Here is a 19,416-nt window from a genome sequence, read left to right on the forward strand (position 1 = left end):
CTATATTGATTTTTTGTTGTTTAGTTCAGTGGCCGATCATAGCTTGCTGTAGTCTTGAACTCCTGGGCTCAAGTTATGCTCCTGCCTCAGCCTCCTGAGTAGCTGGGACCACAGGCTCTCGCCACTGTACCTGGCTAATAATGCCTTTTAAGGCCCTCTGAGGATATTAATTAGAGTCTCTCTCTTTCTTTCTTTTCTTCCTTCCTTTCTTCCCTCCTTCCCTCACTCCCTCCCTCTTTCCTTCTTTTTTTCTTTCTTTTTCATTTTCTTTTTCTTTCTTTTTTAAAGACAAGGTCTCATTTTGGCCCTCAGGCTGGAATGTGGTGGCATGATCATAGCTCCCTATAACTTTGAACTGGGCTCAAGTGATCCTCCTGTCTCAGCCTCCCAAGTAGCTGGGACTACAGGTGTGTGCTACATACCTGGCTAATTTTTAAATTTTTTTTGCAGAGACAGGATGTTGCTTTCTTGCCCAGGCTGATCTTTTTTTTTTTTTTTTTTTTTGAGACAGAGTCTCCCTTTGTTGCCCAGGTTAGAGTGAGTGCCATGGCGTTAGCCTATCTCACAGCAACCTCAAACTCCTGGGCTCAAGCAATCCTTCTGCCTCAACCTCCCAAGTGGCTGGGACTGCAGGCATGCGCCACCATGCCCAGCTAATTTTTTCTATATATATTAGTTGGCCAATTAATTTCTTTCTATTTATAGTAGAGACGGGGTCTTGCTCTTGCTCAGGCTGGTTTCAAACTCCTGACCTTGAGCAATCTGCCCGCCTCGGCCTCCCAGAGTGCTAGGATTATAGGCGTGAGCCACCGCTCCCAGCCGCCCAGGCTGGTCTTAAACTCCCAGCCTCAAGTGATCCTCTTGTCTTGGCCTCCCAAAGTGTTGGGATTATAGGCATAAGCCACCATGCCCAACTAATTGTAGAGATGGGGTCTCTTGCTATGATGCCCAGACTGGTCTCCAACTTCTAGCTTCTAGCAATCCTCCTGCCTCAGCCTCCTGAGTCACTAGGATTACAGGCCTGCCGGATCTACATAGATTTTTAATTGACCCAGCAATTGAAAAGATCATCCTTTCCCCACTGCATTGTAGTTCACCTTTGTTGTGAATCAGGTGTTCAGATATGTGTGATTTTGCCTCTAGATTATTCTGTTCCATTGATATTTATTTGCCAATTCCACATTGTTTTAATCACTGTAGCTTTATGAGAGGTCTTTCTTTTCTTTTATAGTATGAGCTATTATTTATTTTATTCATTTCAGATTATTATGGGGGTACAAAGGTTTAGGTTACATATATTGCCTTCGCACTGCCCGAATCAGAGCTACACACGTGCCCATCCCCCAGACAGTGTGCACCGCACCCATTAGGTGTGAATATATCCATCCCCTCGTCCCCCCTCCCACCTGCCTGACACCCGATGATTGTTATGACAGGTCTTGATATCCATGAGTATAAAATATCCATCTATTTATTTAGATATTCTTTAATTTTGCTCAATAATGTTTTTGTTCTTTTTGTTGAGGTTATAATCATTCATTGATGGTATACAATAGAATAGTTGGTTTTTATATATTTACCTGGTACCAAGTGACCTTGCCAAATTCACTTGTTAATTCTAATAGTTACCTGTAATTTCTTTTGGACTTTTTAAAAACTTAACACATATATAATCATATCATCTCAAAATAATGACAGTTTTATTTCTTCCTGTTCAATTTTTATATTTTTTGTTTCTTTTTCTTCCCTTATTGTGTTAGATAGGTCCTACAGCCCATGGATTATAAATCCAATCAATTAAAATCCCAGCACACTTTTTGGATAGAACTTGACAATTGAGCCTAAAATTATTTATTTATTTTTCATTTTCTTACATTTATTGGTTTATTATAAAGGACATCACAAAGGATAGAGATGAAGACCTGTGTAGGGTGAGGTATGGGGGAAGGGGCTCAGAGCTGCCATGCCCTCTCAGGTGTGCCACCCTCCAGGAACCTCCACGAGTTCAGCGCTGATTCTAAAATTTGTATGGAAATGTGAAGGGTCAAAAACAGTGAAGACAATCTGGGAGAAGAACACAGTTGGAGGACTTACCCTACTAGATATTAAGACCTGTCATACACAAATCTACAGCAATTAAAACAATGTTGAATAGAAGTGGTGACAGTGGGGGTCAGTGTCTTGCTCTAGCCCACCTGTGGATGCAACCCCTCAATTGGACTTTCCCCAAGTCCACTCTGAGCCCCAGTTCCCCTTTAGAGCACCAAGTCCCATGGAACCCAAAATTACTCAAATTGTTCTGAACCCACCTTCAAGGCCAGCCTGGGCCTCTTCCCAGGATCTATCCTGCTCAGGGCAGATGATGCCACTGTTATGCAACTCGTGTGCCCGATGATGGCCATGGGGTGTAAATGGAGCTTGGATGTGCAGTCTGGGATATCCACATGCTTGAAGGACAGAGCTGGGGGTGGACTGAGGAATGAGGCCAAGGCTGGCTCTCCCTTAAGCACCTAGTTATGAGTAGAACACCTAGTCTGAATTCAAACTAGGACTTCTGAATTTTTATGAAGATATTGAAGTAGGAGGATAGAATATGCTTTATTTAACAGTTTCTACATGGTATCACAATTTTTAAATATTTATATATATATGCTATGTAGACCTCGATTTAAACTCTTTTCCTGGAGCTTATAAATGTTAGAGGTATGTCTGTTGGTCTGTTTCTTACTGTAACATTTGGAGTTTTAATTTTTCTTTGAGTCTTAAATACTTGCTTTAGAAATTTCTGATGTTCACATTGAATAGAAAATAGAAAATTGCTCAAAACTGCAGGAAAACCATTACTTTCTTATAGACGTAAAACCATCTGGTACAAGCGATAAAGCTTTAGGCCTTAAAAAAATCTAGAGGATATCTGGGTTAAGGCTCTATTCTGATTTCATTGGAGCTACGTTTCAACATTTCCAGAGAATAGTGTAGTGAAGTGGAGTCTCTGGTCATTTTTGGTGATTTCTTTGTCTAGAAGTTTTATAGGTTCTTACTTCAGACATGATTTGAGAGTTTGTAAGTTCCAAAACAGAGTTGGAAAAACTTAGGCAAAACCTAAGGATACTTGAACTTTTTGTTGAGAGGATTTAGCATCTTGAAATCACAACATTACAACAAGGCTAGAAGTGAAGATACTGAATGTGGAATTCACAAGAGAGATTTAGCAGGGTGACACCAATAGCAAAATCCCTGAGCCCATTAAGGTGGAGGGCAGTGCAACCAGCTATAAATTTTTCCTGTATTAGAATCTATGTAACCAAAGAGTCCACATATCATTAGCTGCAACAGGTAGAAACTTCTTTCTCTGCTTCTTTTAATAGTTCAAAGCATAAACAGTCGAGGGCTGATACGGGGGCTGTTTGACACTGGGACCTCACCTCCTCCTGCCATTGCTCAGGTTGCCTTCATCTGCCCATCACCTCATGCTTTAGCCCCACATTCCAGCCTGGGAGAAGGGGCAGAAGGTGGACGGCAGAGGGGATACACCTTTTCCTTTAAAGACACACCTCAAAGTGGCACACACCTCAAAGTGGCACACATCACTTCTATTCATGTGGCATTGATCAGACCATATTATAGCTGCAAGGTAGTCTGGGAAATAGGCCCATTTGGGGAGGTTACGTGCACAGCAAAAATTTGAGTGTTCTATTACAAAAAGTAGAAGGGGAAATGAACATTGGAGGACAACTGTCATTATCTGTCTCACCTCCCCAACTGAGATTTTTAGAAGGGACCCTGGCAGTGTCAGTCACTTAGGGATCTGCTGGGGAAAGGGCTGGGATGTACCTGCCAGGGTACTGGTTGGCTGAGCCCTGCTGTAAAGAAAATAAAGTGCAGTGAGAATTGCAGAGTGCTTTTAAATCATAAGCTATAATATGACATCACAAGTGGCTTGATAGAAAAGGGTTGCTAAATAGATTCTACTCTTAAAAGTCTTGAAGTAGTGTTTGGATGTTTGAATTTTAGATACCTGCTTGAATGGCTAGAAGGCTAGACAGTTTAGACAATTGAGCAAAATGTTTCTAACTTTATAAATTCTTTACAAAGTGTTCTAACTTTAAATATTCTTATTTTTTGGGTTTTAGAAATTGGCTAAACTTCTGCTCTGTGGTACTGAGTTGGTGACAAATATCCAGGTTGCTACAGATATCAGAGAGACCCACAGGAGAGCGGAGGAGGAGGAGATAAAGCGTCAGAGGTAAGGAGCGCACTGCTCTGCAAGCTGGTGGGCGGGAAGGTAATCCTCTCCATGGGTCCCTAAATTCTCCCAAATCATTGCAAAGTGACTTTGTCCAGCTTAACTAGTAGAATCTCCTTTCCTGCCTTTATGAATCCTCGCTCATCTCTCCTTCTTTCCTTTCCTCCCTTCCCCCTCCTTCCCTTCTTCCTCTCTTCCTCAAGCATTGCATTGCCGGCACGTGCAAGCCGTGTGGGTACAGAAGGAGTGAGAGGCCTCTGCTTGTAATATTCATAGTCTGGTCGAGATAGATATGGAAACACCCAACCATAATTTGTGGTAAAATAAACGTATGTGTAAAGAATTGTAGAAACACACGAGGAGGCCATTAATTCTGTTTGCAGAGATTGGAGGAAACTTCCTAGGCAGGATGACATTTGAGTTGGGCTGTAAGGGATGAGTAGGAGTTTGAGGAGTTGAGAAGTGGGCATTTTAGGCAGAGGGAGCACTTGCGAGAGGCACGAGAGCACGTGATACTCTTGGGACTGGCACGACAGTGAAGGATGTATGCGGGCGGTGGTGGAAGAAGAGATGAAGCTGAGAAGGTGAATGGGCAGTCCTGATTTTAACCTGGGTTTAACCTGATCAGCATGCGCAGACCCACAAACATCTCAGTGTTATGTGTACAGATAGCAGTGTATTAAAAAAATATTAAAGGTCCCATGCCTAGAAGGATGGAGGGTCAGAAGGATGACAGGAACCCATGTGACACCCTCAGCTCCAGTCCTCAGCAGGCAGGCTGCCTTGCACTCCCATTTCCCGGGTCCCAGGTTCCCCAATGGGAAGCATGAGCCACTAAGGATTGGATTTCTTCAGTTTGCACACAGAAATGGACTAACAGCAGGAACAGAGGCTTTCATTTAAACCTCTACTTTGCATTTTTCTTCAATTCATTTCTTAAACAGAGTTCAGTTAGACGAGCAACCACTTGACCATTTTAGCTCATCTCACCATATACATCCACAGGACAATCAACACTGTTTTTAGTCGTTGCACTTAAGGCATTCCCTCATTAGCAACTTTGCCAGCTCTACCAGTATATAATCGGTGACTTTATTCTTGAAACTTCCCACTGCTTGGTTGTACCAGGAACTGAGTTGGTTGGTTCCTGGCAGGGTCAGCTTGTGAAAGGCCTTGAATGTCATGAGAAGGAGTTAGGCTTCATCCTACAGCCTCCGACGAAAAGATTGAAGGTCTCAAGTGGCAGAATTACAAGATAAATGTGTTTTGGAAAGATGACCTGACAGCTGTTTCTCATTTCTTGCCATAAAAAAGTCAATTAGATTATTATGTGTACCATGTGCCTAAGCTAGGTGGGATGCGCAGTGGGAAAGGGAAACAGAGGGTCCCAGGGCGTTTAAGTTGTGACTCCTGTCCCTAAGGGCGTCTGCGTTGTTGTTTGGAAACATGGTCATAGAACTCCAGACTGTTAAAATCAGGAGAGAGTTTCTGGCAATATCCTAGCACTGTTGTCTAGGGGCTTTCAGCTCAGCTCTGAGGCTTCAGTCTTACCCCATTCCTCTGTCACAGCGGTTCTTTGGAATTTATAGGAAGGCTATCCTATTTCCATTACCAGTAGTGGCGTTTCTCTCTCTGTGCATTCCACTAGTCATTTATTGGTGACTTGGGAGAGGAGGAGCCAGACAACTGAGGTCATGCTGCTAATAAAAAATTAATAGTTTAAGTACCATTAAGTAACTACCATGCCACCACCTGTGCTGGGCGTCATCTGATTTCATCCTGACAACAGCCATACACAGAAGGAGACATTTTCATCCTCTCCATTCTACAGATGAGAAAAATGAGGCTTGCAGAGCTTAAGCAACTTGTCTAAGGTTGAGATTCAGTTAGTAGCAAAGCAGGACTTGCACACAAGCTGTGTGACTCCTCTGACCAAGTGTTTAATGATTGTGTCATTATCTTACTCAGAAGTATATGATCAATGGACTCTTTTTTTTTTCCTTTTTGGTTTAAAAACAATATACACTTATTATCTTAAAAGTAAAGAGATAAGAAGTCCAAAATCAGTCTCTGTGGGCTAAAATCAAGGTGGGTGAGAGTGTTACATTCCTCCTGAAGGCTTTAGCAGAATCTATTCTTTGACTCTTCTGGCTTTTAGAAGCTGCCTACGTTCCTTGGCTCATGACTCCTTCCTTCATCACTAGAGCTACCAGCATAGCATCTCCCAAGCTCGCTCTCTCTCTGCTTCTGTTATCACATCTCTTCTGCTTCTGACACTGCTGCTTCCCTTCTGTAAGGGCCCTTGTGGTTACATTGGGCACACCAGGATAATCCAGCATAGTCTCTCCCCAGTGGACTCTTTCTTGATCCGTGTGTTTGTGTGTATAGTCTTAATGTTGATCCATTTTTGTGATGTGTCACTTTGTTTACCTGGTCTAAGTTACTTCTAGTCAAGCATTAAACTGAAATATTTCTCAGTATTTAGTTTGGCTTGGGGTAGGTGTGCCCGAGGGAAGTGCCAGGTGCGCCGGCCCTGTATTGTAGACTCTCTTGGAAGGGGGCATCCGGAGCGGGGCTGGCAGGGCTGGCGTGGCTGGCATGTTTGTATGTTTGTGTTTGCAGAGTCGAGAAGCTGGAAAACGAAGTTAAGACCAGCCAGGACAAATTCGACGAAATCACCTCAAAGTGGGAAGAGGGCAAACAGAAGAGGATTCCCCAGGAGCTGTGGGAGATGCTCAACACGCAGCAGCTGCACTGTGCCGGTCTGATCGAGGATAAGAACAAGCTTATCAGCGAGCTGCAGCAGGCAAGAGACCCCGCCCCATCCTGGCCAGCGGGGGTCTGGCTGGGGGATTTATGGGTTACTGTTTTGCTTCTCCTGAATGAAAAAATGTGGAGGCCTTTACTTCGTTACTTAGCATGTTGCATAACTTGAATGATAAACCTTTTTTTCTTTAATTTTTATATCATGGTAAAAACCACATAATGTTAAATTTACTATCTTAACCACTTTTACATGTGTAGTTCAGTAATGTGAACTCTATATTATAGTAGCCACATTGTTGTGCAGTGGATCTCTGGAACTTTTTCATCTTGCAACACTGAGTTTCTCTTTGTCTGATTTTGACTACTTTAGATACTTCATGTGAGTGGGATCACACAGTATTTGTCCTTTTGTGATTGGCTTATTTTACTTGGCATAATGTCCTTGAGGTTCATCCATGTTGTAGCATGTCACAGGATTTCCTTCTTTTTTAAGGTTGAATATCCCATTGTACGTATATATCACATTCTCTTTACTCATTCTTCTGTGGATGAACATTTGGGTTGCTGTCATCTTTGGCTATTGTGAATAACGCTGCTGTGAACATGGGCATACATATCTCTTTGAGATCCTGCTTTGAATTCCTTTGGATATATACCTAAGAGTGAGATTGCTGGATCATATGGCAATTTTAATTTTTTCTACTATTAATTTTTTTAGGAACCTCCATACTGTTTTCCATGATGGCTGCACCATTTTATATTCCCACCAACAATACACAAGGGTTCTAACTTCTCTACATTCTTGCCAACACTTATTAGATCCTTTTCTTTTGATAGTGGCTATAGTTATGGGTGTGAGGTGATATCTCATTGTGGTTTTGATTTGCATTTCCCTAATGATTAGAGATGTTGAGCATCTTTTTCATATGTTTATTGGCCATTTTGTATATCTTCTTTGGAGAAATGTCTATTTAAATCCTTTGCCCATTTTTAATTGGGTTGTTTGTTTTTTTTGTTGCCAAGCTGTAGAAATTCTTTATATATTCTAGATATTAACCCCTTATCAAATATATGATTAAGCCTGGGCACTGAGGCTTACTTCTGTAATTTTGGCACTATGGGAGGCCGAGGCAGAAGGATTTCTTGAGCTCAGGAGTTGGAGACCAGCCTGAGCAAGAGTGAGGCCCTGTCTCTACTAAAAATGCAAAAAGTAGCCAGGCATTGTGGCCTGCACCTGTAGTCCCAGCTACTCAGGAGGCTGAGGCAGGAGGATCGCTTGAGCCCAGGAGTTTGAGGTTGCAGTGAGCTGTAATGACGCCACTGCACTCTACCCAGGGCAACAGAGCAAGTCTCTGTCTCAAAAAAAAAAAAAAAAAATATATATATATATATAATTTCAATTATGTTTTCCTATTCTGTATGCTGCCATTTTACTCTGTTGATTGTTTCTTTCGATGTGCAAAAATTTTTGAGTTTGGTGCAGTCCCATTCATCTTTTTTTTATTTTGTTGCCTGTGGTTTTGGTGTCATGCCCAAGAAATCATTGCCAAACCCAATGTCCTGAAGCTTTTCCCCTACGTTTTCTTCTAGGAGTTTAATAGTTTTAAGCCCTAAATTTAGGTCTTTAATCCATTTTGAGTTAATTTTTGTGTGTGCTGTAGGGTAAGGGTCCAATTTTATTCTTTCACATGTGAATATCCAGTTTTCTCAATAACATCTGTTGAAGAGATTGTCCTTTCTCTGTTGTTTAGTTGTGTTGAAAATTATTTGGCTGTAGATACAGGGGTTTATTTCTGGGCTCTCTATTCTGTTCCACTGGTCTGCATATTTACCTTCATGTCAGTGGTACACTATCCTTATTCCTGTTGCTTTGTAGTATGTTTTGAAATCAGGTAATGTAAGGCCTCCAACTTTGTTCTTCTTTTTCAAGCCTGTTTTGGCTATTTGGGGTCCCTTTGAGATTCCATACAACTTTCTTTTTTTTTTTTATTTTTATTTTTATTTATTTTTTTTTTTGGAGTTGCCAAGACAGATGAATATACAACTTTCTGGTTTTTCTGTTTCTGCAAAAAATGATGTTGGGATTTTGATAAGGATTGCACTGAATCTGTAGATCACTTTGGATAGTCTGGACATTTGAACAATATTGAGTTATCCAATCCATGATCACAGGATGTCTTTCCATTTCTTTTGTGTGTTATTTGCTTCCTTTTAGCAATGTTTTGTACTTTTCAGTGTCCAAGTCTTTTGCTTGCTTGGTTAAATTTATCCCCAAGTATTTCATTCTTTTTGATGATATAGTAAATGGAATTATTTTCTTAATTTCCTTTTTGGATGGGTCATTACTAGTATATAGGAATGCACCTGATTTCTGAATGTTGATTTTGTGTCCTGCAACTTTTTTTAAAATCAAGAATGTAGTTTATTATATCTCAAACAAGAAATAGTACAATTAATCAAAGTATGCACCTAACCTATTATGTGTTCTGCAACTTTGCTGACTTTGTTAGTAAGTTCTAATAGGTTTTTTTATTTGTATAGAATCTTTAGTTTTTCTGCATATAATAAGATCATGTTATCTGTGAACAGAGATAATTTTCACTCTTCTTTTCCAAATTGAATGTTTTTTCAAGTGATAAACTTTTGAGCAGAAGAAAAAGCCTTGTAATAATTTTAGAATTATTGGCTACCTAATAGAACTATGGTCATGCATTGCTTAATGACAGAGATAAACTCTGAGAAATGCATCATTAGGCAATTTCATTGTCGTGTGAACATCAGAGTGCACTTACACAAACCTAGATGGTATAGCTTACTACACACCTGGGCTATAATAGCATATTGTTCCTTGGCTACAAACCTGTGCAGCAAGTGACTGTACTGAATTCTGTAGGCAATTGTAACACAATGGTATTTGTGTATCTAAACATAGAAAAAGGTACAGTAAAAATATGATATTGTAATCCTATGGGAACACTGAGAATCACATACATGGTTCATTGTGGTTGAAATGCAGTGCATGATTGCATGTATTTTTACAGCGAATGCTGTTCCAGATTTTATGTTCTTAATTAAGGAATGGACCTTAGTCTGCGGTAGATATGTTCCTGTGCTGGAACCTGGACATTAATTGCTCAGCTGGGATGCTCTAGGCTTCTTGGGAGCTTGCAGAGAGATTTGCAGCTAGTGATAATTGAAAAGTTTGATCCTGGGTGCTCGGTCAGAGCTTTGCCTTGAGCCAAGCTTATTCTACTCCATCTACTTGTGCTTTCCCCTGGGTCTTCTCAGACTCTTCTGAAGTCACTTTCTCTTCGTATAGTTTTAAATCCTCATGTTTGCAGATTCTGGTGAATGGGGTGCAGGGACAGTGTGCTAGGCACCTCTTGCTTCTGTTTCAGTTGGGACTAACATTTTTACATGCTCTTTTCTAGGAATTAAAATCAAAGGATGATCAGTATGTGAAGGATTTGAAGAAACAGTCAGATGACATCTGCCTGCTTCTTGAGAGGATGGAAGAACAAGTGAAGCATGTAATGAAAAACTTTCGCCAGGAGCTCCAACTCATTGAGGTAATGGGGTATGAAAAGACCTGCTTTCAGCACTTGGGAGGCCCCTGGGGGGAGGTCTGGGTCTGTCCTGATCATCTAAGGAGGGTTATGGGTGTCTCTGTCCTCTAATTTCTGATTCTGCTCTAGGGTTTCATTAATTTATTTACTCAGTCAGTCAGTCAGTCAGTCATTCAACAAACATTCCTCAAGTGCCTACTATATGGCAGGCACTGTTCCAGGGACTGGAGATATAGCCTCGAACAAAACAAAGTTCCCGATGGAGCCTGCATTCTAGTAGGAAACAGCTTGACAATAAACAAATAAATTACTCAATATATAATTTGACAGGTGGTAATAAATGCTTTGAAATAAGACAGGCAAGAGGATGAGGAGTAAAGAGGGAGGTTAGTTCTTCATAACCATAGGGTGTATGTGAGCCATTCATTTGTTCCTTCTTAGCATCTGGGGGTGGGCGATGGTGAAGGGAAGTGCCAAACAGGATTCAGACAGCAGTACTTTGAATTTGAACGAAATGTTAAAGATTGAGACTGATTTAGTCTTTTCAAGATGGAAGAGAGCCAGGAGGGTAGGGGCCTCTCTCTGTGGATCTTTGGAGACTCATTTCTGCATTTCTAGGCCTACCCCTTGCAAGCTGCATGCTGCCTTTGCTTCATGGCCCCCCCAGCCATGGCAATGCTTAGTCATGATTGCCTAGTCATGATTGAATGACATGTAGGATTTGCCCTGTGACTGCCAGCAAGGGCCCTGGCCTCCCTCTAGCTCCCTGCCTCTTCTGTTGACTAAGCCACAGGGCTGTTGGTGCGTTACCTCTCTGCATTTGTGTGAAATATAGACTTCGTAATTTCCGTGCAACTCCTTCTATAGCCATTTGGTCACATGAAACTTGGCAAGTCTGTATTTAGATTTGACTTTGTGTGGTTGGTGACTTGGCGCTTGTGCAGTTATCTAAAAGCTCTTTGGTACTGGTGGAACCTGCCCAATCGAAACAGACACAGGAACCTTTTTCCTTCTTGGCTGTAGAAAGCATTTGAGGTGGAACGACAAGAGCTACTGACCAGTAATAAGAAGAAATGGGAGCGGGCGCTGCAGGCTCACAATTCCAAAGAGGTAAAAAGGGTGGCAGACGAGTGCGAAGGTGTCAAGGGTGATTGGTTTGGTCTGGGGTGGTTTCTACCGTGACTGAATTTTCTGGCCTTTTCGTGTCTTGAGTAGCATCGCTGTGGCACACATTCATTACTGCACCTCGTAGCTGATCAGCGTGGCCTTACAGATGGGCTTGTCTCTCTGGTGGTGAGGAGTACCACCTAGGCAGCTTGCTGTGGCTTCCATGGCCCTGTCACTCTCCTTTGTTTCCTGGGAATCTACCCCAGCGGTGAATATTTATGGCCCAAGGGGTTTTATGACACACTCTAAAAAGGTGTGGAATTATCACTTTATTTTGGAGACATAAAGAACAAAGAAGTGATCCAGTGAATGTTTTAGAAATATAAACATCTGATTTCAGGGTCTGTGCTTCACTATTTTTTCTTTTCTTTCTTTTTTTTAGACAGAGTCTCACTTTGTTGCCCAGGCTAAAGTGCAGTGATGTCATCATAGCTCAGTGCAGCCTCAAACTTCTGGGCTCAAGATATATCCTCTTGCCTCAGCCTCTCAATTAGCTGGGACTATAGGCACATGCCACCACACCTGGCTAATTTTTTCTATTTTTTGTAGAGACAGGGTCTCACTCTTGTTCAGGGTGGTTTTGAACTTCTGGCCTCAAGCCATCCTCCCACCTTGACCTCCCAGAGTACTAGGATTATAGGCATGAGCCACTGTACCCTGTTATGTGCTTACTTTCTTAATGGAGCAGTCCTCTTAGAATTTCTGGAGTAAGTACTCCATTAAGCAATACAAGCCATGACCCAAGAGTTCAAAGCCATGGGACTTCTGGACTTCTGAAAGCCACCAGACTCCCTCCAGAATCATAAAACTTCCAAACCGTCCAGTGTCACACTTATCAGGCCATCTGAAGTATTGAGTTGGGGCGGGGATGATCCCTAACTTTTCCCTTATCTTCCTGCACCTTCAGCTGGAGTATCTCATGAACCGCATTAAGAAAGTAGAAGACTACGAGAAGGAGCTGAACAAGCAGAGGATCTGGGATTGTGAAGAGTATAACATGATCAAGATCAAGCTGGAGCAGGATGTGCAGGTGCAAGCATTTTTCCTCACTAGGGTGTCTGGGTGGCAAAGCAGATGGTGAACATCTGTGAATGTTTCATCTTTTGAGACTACTCATAGTGTTCTAGCCTAGGATTAACAAATATTCAATAAACATTAATTATCTGCTTTCTTTTAAATGATCATATCTAAGGGAGAATATTCACGTACAGGATATATGCGGGGGAATGCTTTCTTTATGAAACCAGTGGAGGAGGACTGCCAAGATGCTACAGGGGTCTGGAAACCATGGCTTGTGAAGTGTTGAGAGAATTATGCACTTTAGCCTGGTGAAGGGAAAGTGTTCCTAGGGCAAGGCAGCTGTGTCAGAGGGCACAAGCTAGGACTACTACTGCTAATAACAGCAACCATCTGATGAGTGTCTACCATATTCCAGGAACTTAGCAAAACAGTATCTCTAATGCTTACAGTAACATGAAAGGGAGAAATCACCAACAGCATTTTATACATCGGGAAACTGAAGCTCAGAGTCAAGGCTGCATATGTAGTTTGTGGTAAACCCTGGAGTTAAACCCAGGCCGTCTGGATCTAAAGCCTGTATCCTTCCCTTATTCCAATCAGTCCCTGACTGATGCTTGGAAAGTACAGTAAGACAGGTCCCAACCCACCACCAGAAAGAACCTGCTTCCAGCTAGAACTATCCACTATATATTAAACAGGCGTTCCCCAAAACAAAGGGTCCTTTATCTCAGAGTATGCAAAGCCTGAATGGCTGTGTCTCTCTGGAAGGGTTTCTGCAGTCGTAGGGGGAGACTCTCTGCTTTCTAGAGTTCTGTCTAAGCCTAGGATTCTGTGTTTCAACACCAGTTTTAAAAAAAAAATGCATCTCAAATTACATTTAGATATAATGTGATTACATCTTAAGATTCAAGCATAGTCTATTCATTTCAGTCTCTGTGTAGAAAAACATGTTAGATAAAACTTTTCCACATAGCCTTTGGTAGAATTTGAGTTTTCATTCTGCCTGTAACTTTAGATCACGAGAATAAATTAAAAACTCCATTAGATTAAAAACGTCTTTACCAGTCTTGAGAATTTCCCCCGGTTCTTTTCATATTAATGTCATGGAAATGAGACTTACTGACTTATAGACTCATGCAAGTCTATAAGAGAGCGGCACTACTTCTGTGGGCTTTGATTTTCCTGAAAATGGCTACTGTTAAGCTTTCTGAATCATGCGGAAAAAAACAACGTACTTTTGGACTTAAACAGTGAGATATATGGAATTTCATATTCTTAGTCCGATGTTCAAATACTTGAATAAAGCCGACAATTCTGGGACGTGGGGAGATGATGGGGTAGGGGTGGGAGGTAGGGGGCCAAGAGAAAGAGAGGGGACCTGGGAGACATGGCTCTCCTGGCTGTCCCTGTCCAGAGGGACACGTCCATACGGTGGCGTGTGTGGATATGAGAGGCTGGCAAATGGGGGCATTCAGGTGGAAAGGGGGTGCACCTCCTTTGCATTCACAATTCTTTCCCATGCTCTCAGATGGAAACTGAGAGTACCTGTACCACTTTCCACACTTTAACTGGAAAAAAAATCATTGAATCAGGGACTACTCATATTGCAACATGTGGAATATTTTAGGAGATTGAACTTTATTATAGTTCAATATATATCATATCATGCTTTCATTAGACATTCAAGTCCAATGGCATTGACTTGTGTCAAGAAGATAGGGCATATAGCTCAACATTAAATTTGCTGTTCCTAACTAATCCATAGCACTCTATCAGTTCTAAAATATGGAACTAAAATTCTTGTAAACCACAAAAATATAATAGGAAGGATCCAGTGCACACAGATTTGGTTTGGTGGGTAAAGTACAAGAAGTAAAAAATAGAATGTCGACTGTTCAAGTGCTTCCGCCAGTAAAAGTCACATTATTAATGACTGGAGCAAAGGGAAGGCTGAAAACATGTGATTGAGTAGGATTTCACCACCCCAAAATAAAACTGCTGGAAACATTTACTTCCTAATGCAAAAAGCAAATGGTTTTATTTTTAAGCCTTAAATGTTCATTGAAAATTATAACATGGTTCAGTTCAAATTTAGGGGCTGTTATCTTTAGTACCAAAATATTAATAATAAAAAATTAAAGCAGAGTTGTGCAGTGGAAGTGTGCTGGGCCCATAAAAAATTATATAAGTTAATTTACTTAATAAATTTGTTAACCTGCATAGTGCAAAGCACAGAGATTACAGTCCCTACCCTCAAGGATCTTATAATCTGTTGAGCTTGAGGGTTAGGGCAGAAGTATGGAAAAGAGTCTTATGGCTCAATGGGGAATCCTGGGAGCCCAGTCCAGGCTCGAGACTGGCGTAAAGAGGGCCAGTGCGATCTCTGCAGTCAGCCTAGAAGACCAGAGAGAAAGGCTCTTTTAAATTTCCATTCTGCTGGGGCACTCATGGCAGCCTCTTTCCCTGAGCCTGTGGGCAGGAGATGGCACGAAAAGCAACTATGGAGAAGCTCATGTTGGCCCAGGAAATGGGAAGGTCAACACCTATGGTACCTTTAACATGGAACCTTTGTGGCAGGTTAGATTGTAATCTTTATAAATGACTCATAAACCACAGATGTGTTTTGCCATTAGTCTTGGGAACATGAAGTATAACTTTGCAAAATATCTTTGGGTAATTGAATAATAAGCACACACATTTAGCAAAATCAATTATAATTTTTAAAAACTGTATTCAGTGTATGACAATCAAGGATGATGATCATTTATCCCAGCTTTATTTTATAATAGTGAAAATTATCAGAACAATATAAAAATACAACTGTAGGGAAATGGTAAAATATTGTGACATGATAAACATAAATATTTCATATGTGATAAAATAGTATAGGAAAGTATTATGTACCATTGAAATAATGTTGATAAAACTTTATTAACATGGGAAGTTCTTGTTATAGTATTAAGGGAGACACATAGGATATAAAATTGTAGACATAGTTTGATTCCAATTATGTGAAGAACACTGGAGGGCAACATGCCAAGGTGTTACCAGAAGTTGCCTTTGGTGGAGGAATTAGAGGTAGTTTTTCTCCCCCTTCTATCTCTTCTTCTTTTCCATTTGCTGTACTTTCCAAATTTTCTACCATGAGCAAATATTACTTTTGAAATCAGAAAAAGTTTTTACAAACAAAAGTATATAACTAGAAAATAAAAAATTGACTAAAAAGTAGAAAAATTTGGAGGTAGAATTAGTTATGATCTCAGTGACCAATATGGTTGTTCATTTACCATCTGTTGAAGAGTAGATATTACAGCTCTGAAGTATATGATGTTCAAATACTCCTAAGAGAGATTTAAAAATCTCTGCAACGGTTAAGTAGAATGCACTTGACTCATTCTCCCACTACGATTTGGGGAGTCAGCAGATTCCACTCCAAACGTGGAAATGACTCACCTCCTGACCTGATGATGTGTCACCACCTTTATTCTCCTATGTCACCTCCTAGACAGTTGCCCTCCTTGTGATGACCCAAAGGGGGACTGTGGTGGCTGCTTGGATGCCTTCCTCTGCTGATTGCTTCACGAGAGCCCATGCCTGGTGGAGGGAGGGGAGGAGGAGGCTCGAGAGCTCTGGAAGTCCTGCTTTAACATCATCTGATCACACCTCCCTGCATTCTCCACCCTGCACGTTCTCCACCCTGCACTAGGGAGAGGCAGAGCCTGCTGACCCTGCTCCAGCCTTGCCTCTCTCTGCTCTGTTTTTCACAAACAGGCAAAGTGATCTGTGCACAGTGCCTGGACCGGTCATTTTCCTCCCCTGCTTACCAGCTGGAGTGGCCCTCTGTTGACTTCAGGACAGTTCTTTAAGTGCCCGCTTGGGCAGGCTCTGTGGCTGTCAGCCTTTTTTCTGACAGCTCCTTGCCTTGTGCCTCACATGCTAATCTGCCTGTGGTTTCCCCAGAGCACCTCCCCCTCTTTCTCACCTCTGTGTCTTCACATGTGCTGTTTCCTCTCTCTGGAGCTTTCTACCTTCAGGTGTCACCTACTCATTCTTCAGGTCTCTGGTGGACCCACGAATGCCATCTCCTGAAGAATGCCTTCCCTGGTCCTCATACTGGCCTAAAACAGCCTGTGCTTACCTCTGGCTTGCTTCCTGTCACTAGCGCTTGTTTGTTTGTCTGTCTCCTAGACAGGGCAGGTCTTGGCCTTTCTCACCAGTATTTCCCGGCAGCACCCAGGAAGTGTCTGACATGCAGTAGGCACTCAGTAAATGTTTGCTGAACAAATGTGTGTAGCTAATGGAAACCCAAAAAGAAAAGATGACTGTGTCTGTCCTCCTTCTAAATGAATGTGGGTTGCTAAACACTAATACTGCCACACTGGAAGGTCAAAGAGGGGAAATTTCAAGTTTTTGTGGCAATGTTAATTTTGGTGGTGATTTTAGTGGGGCTGCTCATATCTTTAAAGGGTCTGGTGCAAAGTACCAAAGTTAGTTGGACTTGAAAGCTCTATGATCTTTCTTAGGCTGTAGGAATGCAGGTTTTATTAATAGCTTGCAGTTGATTGATTGGTATTTTATTCAGTTGACCTTGAATTTGCCTCTGTGATCGATTTTCTAAGAATCGGCTGAGGTACTTGTCCCTAATGTTCCTCTGACATGACTTGAACAAACTGTTGGGGCTCGCAGGCACCACAGGTTATACTGGGGCCGATGAGTATACATATTTTTAACTTTAGATTCTTGAGCAACAGCTTCAGGCGATGAAGGCAACTTATCAGCTAAACCAAGAGAAGTTAGAGTACAACTTCCAAGTGCTGAAGAAGAGAGATGAAGAAAGCACAGTGATTAAATCCCAGCAGAAGAGGAAGATCAATCGGTAAGCCAGCATGGCAAGCAGGGCCCTTCTGTGTGGAGAATGGGGATGAGTATGCACTCTTGTCTTCTAAAGGGGTAGAAGCTATGAAAAATATAACAAACTCTTATTAAAAGAGTGTTTTGAAAAAGTTAATACATTCAAGTTTTTCTACCCTCTCGCCCTCAGAAAAAGAAAATATAGCTAAAGTCTTCTTCCAATTCCCATTTGTCTTGTTCCTTTTCCCACCTCTGTGTTCGTTTCTTCCAGAATTTCTTTATGTATACACAAGCACACACAAATAAATATTCTCATCACCCCTCTGCTTCTACACAAATGATGGCATTTTATGCACATTGTTCTGTGTCTTGAAGGCAGTTTGTATCAGTTCATAGAGAGCTTTCATATGATTTCCTGTGCTGCTTAGTACTGCACTGCACAGACGTGCTACGGCATGTTTAACCAGTCTCCACTGATGGACACACAGACTATTCCTCTTTTGCCATTGCAAATAATACCAACATAAGTACTCATGACAGTGTGCCAGTCTGCTTTCGAGTAGGCACTGTGGCTCATTGAAGGGTACCTATTGCTCGGATTTTCTCACCCATCCTTCCTTTCTCCCTTGTCTCCTTCCTTCCATCCCTTCTGCCTTCCTTCCTTTAAGAATTGTCTCCTAAGTTCCAGACCACTGTGCTAGGCTCTGAGGATCAGAGTAGAATGAGACATCTTGTTCAAAGGAGACAAGATTGAGGATTTCCCCCAAAGCCCAAATAACCTATTATTATTTATGAATTCTTCCACTTATAGGTTGATGATACACTTTGGGCAAATGTTGGGTGTATAGAGAAACACCAGTTGACCTTTTGATAGTTACTTATAACAGAAAGTAATACTGAATAAATGAGCCGGTATCTTAAGCCTGATTATCTGAGAACTGAGAGTAGTCAGGGGACAATATTTATAGGAAACTCCCACTCTATGCACTGTAGTAGACACGGGAACATCAGAGAGAGACACAAATCAGTACAGTGAGGAGTCATCTGGGAAAGCTTCCGAGGGATTGGGACAGTGAGGGGGTGGGGCTATGGATTGGCAAAGGGAGTAGGGAAGACACCAGGTGGACAGTGCAGGTAGCTGGGAACGGCAGGGCCGAAGGCAAGGGGGCAGGAGTCAGAAAGTTACAGATGGCACAGTGGGTGAAGAGAGTTGGTCAGAGGGGAGGCGGGAGGAGGTGCTAGAAGCAGAGCTTGGGTTTGATGTTCACGGCAGAGCGGAGGTGAGCGGAACCATTCCCACCATTCCATTTTCTCCTCTGACTTCAAACTCAGGCAGGTCTCCCTTAGCCTGAAACCCTTCAGCCAACCGTGCTGCTTCTCTCTAAGTACTATCTTTCTTTTTCTCTTGCTTTTCTTTCCCATTTTCCTTTTCTCATCTCCCCCGCCCAGAATGTTTCATAATTCCTGTCTTAGTTTGTGCTGCTATAACAGAACACCTGAGACTGGGTAATTTAGAAATTCAGAAGTTTATTTCCCACAGTGCTGGAGGCTGAGAATTCCAAGATCAAGGTGCTGGCTGGTTTGGTTTCTGGTGAGGGCTGTGAAGGGAGGAACGCTGTGTCATCAATGGCAGAAGAGTGGACGAGCAGGCTGGCAGAAGGCTCTGGAAAGCCTCTTTTATAAGTGCCGCAATCCTGTTCACGAGAAAGGAGCCCTCGTGGCCTAATCGCCTAGTAAGGGCCCCACCTCTTAATATGATCACATTGGCAACACTGAATTTTGGAGGAGACGCCTTCAAGC

The 19,416-nt window shown here is 41.9% G+C and overlaps 1 protein-coding gene across 2 annotated transcripts in view; it reads left to right on the forward strand.

Annotated features, from left to right (window-relative positions):
* DRC1 (dynein regulatory complex subunit 1) overlaps nucleotides 1-19,416 on the forward strand; it is a 46,811-nt gene that overhangs the window by 12,566 nt on the left and 14,829 nt on the right. For both annotated transcript variants that reach the window (XM_012788170.3, XM_012788171.3), the window contains exons 3-8: nucleotides 4,134-4,246; nucleotides 6,869-7,052; nucleotides 10,444-10,581; nucleotides 11,602-11,688; nucleotides 12,653-12,775; nucleotides 17,502-17,641. In XM_012788170.3, coding sequence (XP_012643624.1) covers nucleotides 4,134-4,246; nucleotides 6,869-7,052; nucleotides 10,444-10,581; nucleotides 11,602-11,688; nucleotides 12,653-12,775; nucleotides 17,502-17,641 — 785 coding nt within the window. The remainder of the gene's footprint in view (nucleotides 1-4,133; nucleotides 4,247-6,868; nucleotides 7,053-10,443; nucleotides 10,582-11,601; nucleotides 11,689-12,652; nucleotides 12,776-17,501; nucleotides 17,642-19,416) is intronic.

This window comes from Microcebus murinus, chromosome 3, assembly GCF_040939455.1.
Source record: "Microcebus murinus isolate Inina chromosome 3, M.murinus_Inina_mat1.0, whole genome shotgun sequence".
NCBI classification, from domain to species: domain Eukaryota; kingdom Metazoa; phylum Chordata; class Mammalia; order Primates; family Cheirogaleidae; genus Microcebus; species Microcebus murinus.